Source organism: Acomys minous (assembly GCF_964271855.1).
Source record: "Acomys minous genome assembly, chromosome: 15".
NCBI lineage: Eukaryota > Metazoa > Chordata > Mammalia > Rodentia > Muridae > Acomys > Acomys minous.
The window spans coordinates 100708033-100720186 of record NC_140497.1 but is presented as its reverse complement, the minus strand read 5'-3'; the positions used below and the strand labels follow the sequence as shown (position 1 = coordinate 100720186).

The 12154-nt window shown below is 54.0% G+C and overlaps 1 protein-coding gene across 1 annotated transcript; it reads right to left on the bottom strand.

Annotated features, from left to right (window-relative positions):
• Window positions 1–8031: 8031 nt before the first annotated feature.
• F2RL3 (F2R like thrombin or trypsin receptor 3) lies at window positions 8032–9954 on the bottom strand. The gene is made up of 2 exons (XM_084759266.1): window positions 9713–9954; window positions 8032–9503 (listed from the first exon to the last, which is right to left on the bottom strand). Exons 1-2 carry the CDS (start codon window positions 9816–9818, stop codon window positions 8425–8427), a joined length of 1185 nt encoding a protein of 394 aa, XP_084615392.1. The 5' UTR covers window positions 9819–9954; the 3' UTR covers window positions 8032–8424.
• Between the last annotated feature and the right edge of the window lie 2200 nt (window positions 9955–12154).

Below are 12154 nucleotides of genomic sequence, written 5' to 3'. Positions count from 1 at the left end.
TTTCAAGACAGGGTTTCTCTGTATAGCCTTTGGCTGTCCTGGACTAACCATGTAGACCAGGCTGGCCTCAAACTCACGGAGATCCGCCTGCCTCTGCCTCCCGAGGGCTGGGATTAAAGACGTGCACCACCTCCACCCAGCTTTATTTCTGTGTTTTTTAAAGAAACCAAAAATCTCATCGCACACAGCCTTCTCCTATATAGGCTGGTTTGACTCCACATCTTTTTCGATAACCCAGTGTCTTTTAGCTGCTGGTCTTTTCTCATTTCATTCAGTACCTGTCACTTATCAAAGCATCGTGTGGTCTGTCCCTGGAGGCTCTTCTCTCTTTTTGTTTTATAAGCATTTTCTTTAAGGTGCAGTTAGATCTTTCTACAACTGCTTGTTCTATAAGGTTGCGTGGAATATCTGTAATGTATTTATATTATAAAATGCAAAGAATTCATCTTATTGGAGACATGGGGGAAGTCTAGACTCAATTTATTAACAACTTAATGACCGAGCGTACATCACTTATAACCTGACTAACCAAAACAGTAGGAAATGAGAATTAATAGACACAATAACAAAACCATAAGGATATCAGTTCCAAGGAATGATTCTCCGGGCGTGAGCCACAGGATTTCTTCTGCTGGAACCTGGGGTAACCAGAACCCAGAACCTCAGCAGGAGCCAGAGCCCCGAAGCCTTCCCTCAAGTGGTTCTCTCTAGGAACATCTCGAAGGGTAGCGATGAACAGCCAAAACTATCCCAAGTCTCCAAAAAGCCCCGCCTCCAGTTCTGGGCTCATTTATGTATCTCCCAGACATCTGTTCACGGGATCTTTTCAGCTGGCAACAATAAAGCTCCTGCACGAGGTGGTTGCTCTTCTAGTGAATTAACCTCACCTGTTCTCTCAGGAGACCGTTCCAATCCCACACTTGGAATCCTAAAAAACAGGTTTATCTCTCCTTCAGGGGAGCCGTTGTCAGTCTTAATTTGTACAGGTGTCAACAACTGTCATTCATTGTCAGGCAGTGGCCTGGCTTGGCCAGACCAGGTGCCACTTGCTTCTGGATAAGAACAGATGGACTTTGAGGTCAAAGGTCTCTCAGCGCAGCTGAGGGCGAGGCCCGTGTGCGAGGCCAGGGGGTGGAAAGAGTTTCCCACTGAGTGTCACACAGTTAGCTAGCTCTTTTAGTGGAAACTCAGACATTGCAAGGCCTGCTGTGACACCAGAGTTCCCGCTCCTTGGTTAAGCCACTCTAAGCCCAGCAGAGGATGTGGAGGGACAGACGTTTGCGCCATTCTCCCACCGTGACTGTCCCAGACTCCATTTTTTCTGGGGGAGAATCCATCCCCACTGGACACCTGGGGCCTGACGGCCAGTGGTCAGCCAGCAGTAGTGGGGCCCTCTCACTGCCACCGCTAAGCTATATCAATAACAATGTTAATTCTAAATTATCCAAAATAAATTCATCAGTTTCTATATGCAAAGTGATTCTGCATATTGAGAGCCAGTAATGAAGAGATTCGGGAAAGTCGAATGCCACCATAAAAATTGCATTCAACTCTGGTTCCTAAACTGACACATGTGGGCTTTGAGTTGCTTTGCTCATCTTGTCTGACTTACAGCCTGCCATTCCCAACTTCTTTGCATCCATATAGAATTGGCGTTCAGGAATTGGCACTCCTTTTACAATACGTGAGGGAATCCAACTAATTTTGGTTTGGGGGGATTTTTTTTCTTAATGAACTGAAGACGCTTGCTTTTATGACATTTACTGTTAATTTCTCCCAAATAGTTGCTTTAAGCTCTTTGGTAGTCTTCCCTGATTACCCACACGGCATAGTCTCAGCTATAGTAGAAGGCACTACATATGCACACATCTGAAAAAATGAAAGCGTATTCATATAATCCTGTGCTTAAGTCTCACTACAATCCAGTGTTCTGAAATATGTGCACTTTTGACGCCCTGCCTGTCATGGAGCCCAGTTTCTCCTGGGTCCCCAGCCCCTGTCCTTGCTACTCTAAAGCAACCTGAGTGAACCCTGACTGATGTGTGTCTGTCCCTCCGCGCTAACCCTTTAGAGACCCCAACTACAGGGTCTGAGGCTGTGAGCATGGACCGCCCTCCTGGCTTGTCTCCTTGGATTCTAAAGACAGCCCAGACATGGCGGCATGTTAGATTTAGGCACCTGCCCTCACCCTGTCATGGCAGTGTCACAGGGCCTTCAAGTCCAAGCCCTGTCCCCTCCCGGCTGCACCATGTTGGAGGCAGGAAAAAGAAGGGGTGTGGCCCGCAACAGCCTGCGAGGACGCGGTCCTGTGACTCAGCTTCCTCCCTTCTGCTGGAGTCGTCTTTAAATGCATGTGCTTTGTAGGGACTTGTTTGTTTGTTTGCTTGTTTGTTTGTTTGAGACAGGGTTTCTCTGTGTAGCCTCGACTGTCCTGAACTCACTCTGTAGACCAGGCTGGCTTCGAACTCACAGAGATCTGCCTCCCAAGTGCTGGGAGTAGGAAAAAAAGTTCAGGGTCATCCTCCACTCCCTAGTAAACTTGATAGCCTGGGCTACATAAGACCTTTTGTTGTTGTTTGTTTGTTTTTCAAGACAGGGTTTCTCTGTGTATGCCTGGCTGTCCTGGACCCACTTGGTAGACCAGGCTGGCCCTGAATTTACAGCAATGCCCCTGCCTCTGCCTCTCCAGTGCTAGGATTAAAGACGTGCACCACCACCACCACCCAGCTCCATAAGACCCTTTTTTTAGAACTTAAAAATGGGTTAGCGCCGGGCGTGGTGGCGCACGCCTTTAATCCCAGCACTCGGGAGGCAGAGGCAGGCGGATCGCTGTGAGTTCGAGGCCAGCCTGGTCTACATGGTCTACAAAGTGAGTCCAGGACAGCCAAGGCTACACAGAGAGACTCTGTCTCGAAAAACCAAAAAAAAAAAAAAAAAAAAAAAAAAAAAAATGGGTTAGGTATGTGGCTCCATCGGCAGTGTGCGCGCCTAGCAGGTACAAGAGCTTGGTTTCCATCCTCAGCTCAGTGGTTTCCACCATTACTCCCTGCAGGTGGTGGTAGAGGCAGTGCAGCCACCTAGGCCACAGGGTCAACTCTGAGGAGATTGAGGCCAGAGTCTGACACCAACGTGGACAGCAGAGAGAGACCCTGTCGCAGGCAGGGACGCAGTGGTGGGAAACTCCTCACACCACAGGGTGGGAGTGTTTCTAAACAACTTTGGTGTCCCTCTACTTTTTGATGGATACAAGATGACTCCTGGGTCCATGCTGCGGAGGACCCTGTGGAGCTTCCGTGGACAGTGACAGTGACAGCCCTCCTCCTGCAATGGCCCCTCCACCACCCTTTGCCCTGACTGTGGCCTCAGCCGTAACAGCCTCCAGACTGTTTCCACAAGGCAGATGTTGGATGGCCTCAGAGAACAAAACAGGTCAGTGGGTCATGTCCCGGAGGAAAGCTTGCTTGACGCAGCCCCAACGTGGCAATCCCAAGTCCCAACCTCTATTGTCTCACCCAAGTGAAAAGCCTATCAGTATGTGCCTGTGACCTCCAGCTCTCTAGGGAGCCCTACTTCTGGCTGGTGGGAAAGCTGTGGACAGTTACCGAATACCCCTGAGAGTACCACACAGAGTCTTAGGGTCATAGTGTTGGCAGCAAAGTTCTGAAGTCATGCTTGTGCAGGGCCAGCCAGCTCAGCGAGTAAAGGTGCTGGCTGCCATACTGATGACATGAATTTCATCCCTGGACCTACCCTCCCCCTACACACACACTGAGTAAATAAATGCATACATAAATGGATGTAAAGAGAGGAACAGTGTGTCTCAAGGGTGGAGCCCCTGCCTAGAATGCCCCAGTGAGGGGCTGGGGGCGTGGCTCAGGGGTAGAGCCCCTGCCTAGAATCCCCCAGTGAGGGGCTGGGGGCGTGGCTCAGGGGTGGAGCCCCTGCCTAGAATCCTCCAGTGAGGGGCTGGGTGCGTGGCTCAGGGGTGGAGCCCCTGCCTAGGATCCCCCAGTGAGGGGCTGGGGGCGTGGCTCAGGGGTGGAGCCCCTGCCTAGAATCCCCCAGTGAGGGGCTGGGGACATGGCTCAAGGATAGGCTTGCCTAACACATACAAAGCCTTATATTTAAGCTGAAGAACTGAAAAAATTAATTGTACTTGAATCCAACATTGTCTTGTTACAAGTTCCTAAAATATACAACATCCTGGGCCAGGTGTGATGGCGTAGGCCTTCAGTCCCCACAGTCAGGAGGCAGAGGGTGTCATTCAATGTCCAGCATTGGCTTGGTTTCTGCACCATCTGGCAGGCGGGTTTAGGTGCTACTTGCTTCTGGACAACGGACCTTGAGGTCCAAGGGTCCCATTTCTCACTCAGGGCAAAGCCTTACATAGTCCAGGGTGTGGAAAGAGTTTTCCACTGGATGTTACAGTTTAGCTCTTTTAGAATGAGAACTCAGGAATTCCACAAGCCCGTGATGATACCAAGAGTGTTACAGCCAACAACAGCCTTTTGCCCAAGCTGCTGTGCTAAGCATGGCAGATGCGGGCGGATGCCTGAAACCAGCAGGAAGGTGTGTCCAGTGAGATGCAGGCCTAGCTGTGCTTCACCCGCAGTCAGCACCAAGCTGTCAGCAACGGAACAGGCTTCGGTCAAACGACGTCCTTCCGTGGAATAAACGGAGTCTCAGGTGGCCATGGTGGATGAATGGGACCAGCATGAGAGAGCAAGCCAGCCAATCTTTATTTTCATGAATCAGGGATTTACAAACGTTGGGCAGTGAGGAGGGGTTTGAGGGTGAACGTGTCTGACTCACTGGGGCTGGGGGTGGTACAGTACCTCGTTTGCACGCAGCAGCACAGGGTCCCATCACAAGAAGGAGAAGACAGTACTTAATTATCCTATGGGTGGGGGAAGAACTTTCAGGTACGATTAAAGGTCATTTGCTGAAGGCAAGGATCTCCTTAGCACAGAGTGGGTTATTTCCAGGAATTCCCAGGTGCTTGCTACATACATTTTAGAGGAAAGGGTTGAGCCTGTAATATTTCCTGTTGGCTGTGTGATGGTCCTTAGAGTTTCTAGGGTTCGGAGAGGGACCCCACTGAGAAAGGGAATCCCATCACTGTATCCCGAGCTACCCAGAAGCGCCAGACTTTGATCTCTTCAGAAGAGTACCACAAAAGTGTGTATTTTAGAAGGGGGGAGGGGAGCCTAATGGGCTGGTGCCTGGGACAGCAGAGTTGATCAAGATGTTTCCACAGGGAACTTCGCTCACCTCCAGACCTGAGCTCTCTCCAGCGCTGGCTCAGAGAACTGCAGCAAGCGGCCCAGGTCACACAGCCTCTGCACAAAGTGTAGCTTGAAGTATACAGCTGAGGGGTGGCCATTGATGGAGGCATGTGCTGGAGATAGCACACAGACCTAGACAGTGTGGGTCAGCTGCTCCACTTGGCACAGTGGGAGCTAGGTGTGGTGTAAGTCCCGTGTGAGAAGGCTGAGGCAGGAGGAGGCTGTCCTGGGCTACACCGTGAAGCTGTGTCCCATCAAAGGGCTGGAGAGATGGCTCCACAGCTAAGAGGGCATGTTCCTGCAGCAGAGCACTGCCGTTCCGTTCCCAGCACATGCCTCGAGGGGTGTACAAGCACCTGCCCCAGGTCCCTGCCTTGAATTCCTCCGCTCGTGGACAGTGGCCCAAACAAACCTTTCCTCCCCGAGTGACTCTTGGCCATGTGCTTATCACAGCAGTAGTGACTAAGCCAGGACCAGTTCCCAAGGTGAGGACCAGCATCACCAGAAATACAAGGTGGGCCTGGAGGTGTGCACCAGACAAGGCCCCTGCTCTCCCACAAGGGCTCTTCCAGTTGGTGCTGGCAAGCTGGGGTGAATGAAGAGAAAGAAGTGCTCCCCACCAGGTACAGTAGACCCCAGTGGTGTGTGTGTGTGTGTGTGTGTGTGTGTGTGTGTGTGTGTGTCTATGTACCTGTGTGTGTGCATGCACACATATGTATATGTGCATGTGCTCATGTGTGTGTATGTGCATGTGTGTGTGCGTGCTGTGTGTGTGTGCGTGTGTGTGTGTGTGCCCTGGTCACCCTTGCTTAAAGCCCTGCCCTTGTATGCCATGAGTGCATAGTCCTTTCACCCCAGGTCTGTGCTCAGGGCAGATGTGCAGGTAGGTGGGACACAGGTCCTGGTGAGGTTGTAGATGCCCCTGTCGATGCCACCCTCCCACACTAGGACACATCCCTTCTGACTCCAGAGAGAGTTTGCCCTTGAGATCAGAAATCAGGGTCACAGCTAGGAACAGCTGAGGGCACAAAGCAGGGAGGAGCAGGGCAGGAGGGGCTGTGGAAAGGGAGGACCGCGGCTGGGCCTGAGCAGGTGGGGCAGCTCAGGAGCGACTCCCCGGTGCTGCTGGGTTTCTGGGCAAATCTGTGCTGGCCTCCTTTCCCACCGCTGTCAAGTTTCAGCCTGTGGTAGGACCAGAGTCCCTTGAGGCACATGTTCAGAACCTCGGACTTGTTAGCAGGTTCCACTCTGAACTTAAGTTGCCTCAGTCTGGTTTGAAAGTTGCCTGTCGCCCACCACACCCAGCAGCTTCCACCCCACGACAAGACCTGCCCCACGGCTGTCACAGTGTCTCCATTCTCTGTGCTGGTCCAGGAACAAGCTGGTGTGTGGCCTTGCCGGCAGAACCCATTCACAGCGCACCCCAACTTAACGCTATGGGCTGGGCCGCTTGCAGACCCTGCGCACGGGTCCACCTCTCCTGGCACCTCCTTCCAGAAGATCTGAGAGGACTCCAGCAGCCCCACACACTGGAAAGGCTGAGGCTCAAGGCTCCTGCAGCCTGGAAGTTTGTCTTCTACAGAGGAGGACCCCAGCCCTCCCCGCCAGGTGGACATCCCAGGGAACCAATGGAGAAGCCACTAGTAAGTGCAAGCTGACCCCGCAGCTATGGGCGATGTTTTGTTTTGTTTTGTTTTGTTTTTTGGAGACAACGTTTCTCTGTGTAGCTCTGGCTGTCCTGGACTCCATTCTTAGAGCAGGCTGGCCTCAAACTTACAGAGACCCGCCTGCGTCTGCTTCTGGAGCGCTGGGATTACAGGTGTGAGCTACCATGCCCTGCTTTGTCATGGGAGATCTTGAACCTTTGGCAGACAGCTGTACTTACTAGGGCCAGTCCCAAAGGTGCAAGCCTATTCACACACAGGGCTTGGCGACAGGTGACTTAGAGGCACAGTGGCCCAACCCCTGAGATGCCATTGCTCATCCTGTAGTTCACCTTTAGGGTTGGGGAGGAGGGTAACCATGGACACAAGGATTGTCATGCGTGTGCATGCCACAGCACATGTGGAAGGTCAGAGATCAAGCCTCGGGAGTGGAGTCTTTCCTTCTACCACGTGAGTCCAGGGAATCACACTTGGGTCTTGGCAGAAGACCCTTCGCTCACGAGCCCGTGAGACTTGTTAAGTGCAGAGACCCCCAAGAGCATAGCCAAGATCCAGGTGGGCCCAGGGTATCTTCATTTGCCCCTGGCAGCATCTGAGGGAAATCATAGCAGAGCACTGTGAAGGACCCAGGTGGCATTAAAAAAGAAATCATAGAGGGAAGGCAAGATGGCTCAGTGGGCGGCACTTGCTGTGCATGCGTGAGGCACTGATGCTGGGTCCCCAGAACCAGGAGCATTGCACAGTCAGCAGACTCTAGGGAGCTGTGGGCAGGCCAGCCTAGACACAGGAGATGAGATTCAAATCCCCCGAGAGACCCAGTCAGGAGATAAAAGCACTGATGACAGGATGCCATCACCACACCCACGTGACAGCTTACAACCATGTACCTCCAGTTCCAGGGGATATGGGCACCACACACACACACACACACAGGCAGAACACACACACACACACACACACACACACTTTTTTTTTTTTTAATTTAAAGGCAGAGGAAGAATTGAGGCCGACTCCTGCCATCCTGCCATCCTCGGGTCTTTTCATGTACCCCGATCTCATGCACGTGTGCAAACACACCCACACTATGCAGACACACATATCCCAACTTTGCATATGTTTGAGGTTTGTGCCCTCACACTTCTGAGAGGCAGCTTGACAAGATCGGGATGTCCAGGGCTGGTTCCCCTGGAGCTGAGGGGGAACTGCCTCGTTTCTGGTTTTGGTGGGACCCCAGTGACCCTCAGCATCCCGTACCTTGTGGCCTCATAAGTATTCTCTGCCTCCAGAGTCACAGACTCTTGCCCTCTGTTGCTGTGTCCTGTGTTTTATTTTGTTTTTAAGACAGAGTCTCACATGGCCCAGGCTAGCTCCAAATTCAGTATGTAGGCAAAGATAACCCTGAGCGCCTGACCCTCTTCCACCCATCTCCCTGGTGCTGGGTGACACATGTGCTCCCTTCCTGCCTCAGCCACCAGTCACAGAAGCGTAGAGGAGCAAATGGCAGTCCCTCGGCTTCCAGCCTCCCTGGAGGCCTGAGAGGAGCTGCTGGCCTCCGGCTGACGACACAACAAGGCCCGTACCTTATCTCTGAACTCATGGGACACATAGTAATAGATGAAAGGGTCCACGCAGCTGTTGAGGGTGCTGAGCGCCAGACTGGGCACATAGGCTGCGTAGAGATCGCCCCAGGCCTCGGGGCTTGGGTTTGAGTAGTGCAAGACCAGCAGCACGTTGCTGGGTGTGAAAGAGGCGACCGCCGAGGCCAGGACCAGGGCTGTCAGTCTGAGTGCATGGCTGTAGCGCTGGCCATTGGCCGCCAGTGCACGGAGGGTGGCCCCATAGCACAGGCACATGGCCAGCAGAGGCAGGAAGCAGCCCAGGACAGCCAGGCAGGTGAAGGCCGGGCGCCAGTGGGAGGTCTGCTCGGCCAGGGGCAGCGCATCATGACACAGCGTGCGATCGGAGCCAGCCAGCTGGAAGGTCTGCCGCTGCAGAGTGAGAGGCAAGGCTAGGGTGGCTGCAGAGAGCCAGGCCACCAAGCAGAGCCCGGCAGTGAGGCGCTGACCACGAAGTGCACGGGCCCGCAGAGGGTGCACCAGGGCCAGGTACCGGTCCAGGCTGACTGCGGCCAGCAGCAACACTGAGCCGTACATGTGGCCGTAGAGGGCGGCTGTGGCCACGCGGCAGGCAGCCTCCCCGAATGGCCAGCGCTGGCCACGCAGGTGGTAGGCCAGGCGGGGAGGCAGCACCAGGGCCAGGAGCAGGTCCACGACGGCCAGGTTCATGAGCAGGACGGTGGACGGCAGGCGCGGCACCCTTGTGGCCAGCACCCACAGCGCCAGCCCATTGGCAGGCAGCCCCACGGCCACCACCAGCCCGTAGAGGGCAGGTACCAGCCTGGTGGAGACCCACCCTAGCAGCAGTGCTTGCGAGCTGTCCGGGAGCTCTAGTGTGTCGCTGTCATTGGCACAGAACTTGCCTGGGAAACCTCGAGGATGAAGCTGGCCGGGGGCCTTCGACTCGTTGCGTTCTGCTGTGGGAGCCAGAGTGCCTTCTGTGGGAGAAGGGGCGGCCGCATCAGTCAACAGGTGCCTCAGTGTCCCCACTCCAGCACTCAGGACTCCTGGGCTAGTAAATGGGAGGACAGCCCAGCCCCAGAAGCTCAGGGCTCAGGGCCCTAAGGCTGTAAAAGCCTGCCCATCCGTCGCCCTCCCGCCCCCCCCCCATTTCTGATCAACCCCTTCAAGGGACAGAGTCACTCACTGCGGCCTCCCTCGGTACTCTCTCCATAGTCATAGATGCTGGGCGTCTGGGTGCCCTCTGCCAGGCTGAGCCCCAGCACCAGTGGACATAGCAGCAGCCAGCACATGCTGCCAGGGTCAGCCTCTGCTTCTAGGCTGCATCCTCGGGCTTCCTGCCCTGTCAACCCCACCCCCAGCTTCCGGAGCCCCAGCGGGAAGAGAAACTGTACCTTGGGCCGATAACCCTACATCCGAGCTCACAGACCCACAGACCCACTGTGGTCGGCTTGCTCGCCCTGGAGCCCATGGGAGGTCCCTGTGTGCATTCAGGAGGTCTGTGTACCCTGCCCAAGTCTCTCTGCCTCTCCAAGATGCCTCATAAGGAACTGAGCCGAGGATGGAGAAAAGAGTTCTGGGCTTCAGCCCCACCCCCATCTCTCTCCCACAGCCTCTTCACAACCTCCCCACCTCACCCAGCACAGGAAACATCTGTGGACCAAGTGGCCTCTTCCTGCCCGCTAGCCACACCGCTCCTGTTTGGATGACAGGCCACTCCTCCTCCAAGTCGCCACCATGTGGGGCTCTTTGCCCTTCCAGAAGCCCCCATTGCTTCCTGTCTGTGGCTGGCAGGGCAATAGGCCAGCCCAGGGCATCCTGGCGCTGTCAAAGCAGGCCAACAAGGGACAACAAGACGACAGCAGGTGAAGGTGCTTGTCACCAAGCCATCCTGATGCCCTGAATTCAATATGCCAGGCCCATGTCGCAGAGGGAGAGACCGCATGCACACACACACACACACCACACACACGCACATACACACCACACACACACTCTAACACGCACACACACAACACATGCACACACACAACACACACACACGCACACACACAACACATGCACACACACACCACACACACACTCTCACACGCGCACGCGAACACACACACACACACACACACACACACACACACACACACGGTGGGCCTGATGGCACATACCTTTAATGCCAGCATCCAGGAAGCAGAGGCAGGCAGATCTCTGAGTTTTGAGGACAGTGTGATCTGCCTCCTGAGTTCTAGTACAGCCAGGGCTACATAGTGAGACCGTCTCAAATAAATAAATACACACATATATAATTGTATGTCCATAACAAAAATCTAAAAGCCACATCAACAACTGTTGCTTCCTAGAATATCTCAAGTAAGTCCTCTTGAGGGGTGTCCTGACTAGTTTGTGTCAACTTGACACAAGCTAAAGTCATCAGAGGAAGGGGCCTCCCTTGAGGAAATGCCTCCCTGAAATCCAGCTGTGAGGCATTTTCTCAATTGGTGATCAGTGGGGGAGGGTCCAGCCCATGGTGGGTGGGGCCATCCTGAGCAACAGGGAGCAAGCCAGGAAGCAGCACCCTCCATGGCCTTTGTGACTTGTGAGGGAGGTGGCTATGATGCTGCAGAGAGCCAGTTAGCTGCCTTGGTGCCCTAGACACTCCGGGGAGTTGTCACAGGATCTACTCAGTGGAGACCCAAAGTTTGGATAAGGTGGTAGGCATGTCTGTCACCCCAGTTCTTGGAGGCTGAGGCAGGAGAAATGTAACTTGTAGGGCAGCCTGAGCTGTGTGGTGAGAAGCAGTTCACCGAGAATGGTTGGGAGAGGGAGGCATTACTGTGCAAGCATGAGGACCTGAGTTCAAATCCCCAGCACCCAGCATGGCAGAGCAGGCATGTGGAGACGGGGGATCCTAGGGGCTCAGTAGTTAGTTCACATAGTCCATCCATGAAGTCTGGGTTCACAGAGAGATCCTGTCTCAAAAATAAGTGGAGAAGGGCCGGGCGGTGGTGGCGCACGACTTTAATCCCAGCACTCGGGAGGCAGAGGCAGGCGGATCTCTGTGAGTTCGAGGCCAGCCTGGTCTACAAAGCGAGTCTAGGACAGGCAAGGCTACACAGAGAAACCCTGTCTCAAAAACCAAAAAAATAAAAAATAAGTGCTAGGGGAAGCCATAGGACTGAGACTCCTGGCCTCCACGTGTACACACACAAGCTTTCTGAAAACGGGTGGGGGAAAGTGGAAGAGAAAAAAAGAAACTGAGGTTCAGAGAAATCACACAGGAGTCCGAGGGGATGTAGCTCAGAGCCACACTGCATGCCTGATACCCTAATCTCAAGTCCAGCAATGTAAAAAGAAGTCTGCAAGCGAGACCCTTGCACTGTTATGCCGTGGAGAAGAGGCAGGGCTAGCCCCGGAGTGCTGAATTCTGGGAACAGTAGAATCACCATGGAGTAGCCAAAGTCTGCGACCAGTTTGAGACGGACGAGGAAGAGGCCAACACGGCCATTTCCTGCCTCACACGCCCTAGTCTAGCAGAATGTTGGGGTTAGTTCCTGCACTGAGAGGGGCCAGAGCCACTCACAGAGGAAGATGTGGCTATTTGTGGCTGGGACCAGGGTGGGGGAGAAGCAGGTGA

Excerpts from the sequence above, each read along its gene's own strand:
- F2RL3 (XM_084759266.1), bottom strand. The coding sequence starts at position 9,818 with ATGTGCTGGCTGCTGCTATGTCCACTGGTGCTGGGGCTCAGCCTGGCA. Across the intron at positions 9,504-9,712 it reads GAGTACCGAGGGAGGCCGCA|AAGGCACTCTGGCTCCCACA; the intron begins GTGAGTGACTCT and ends CTTCTCCCACAG.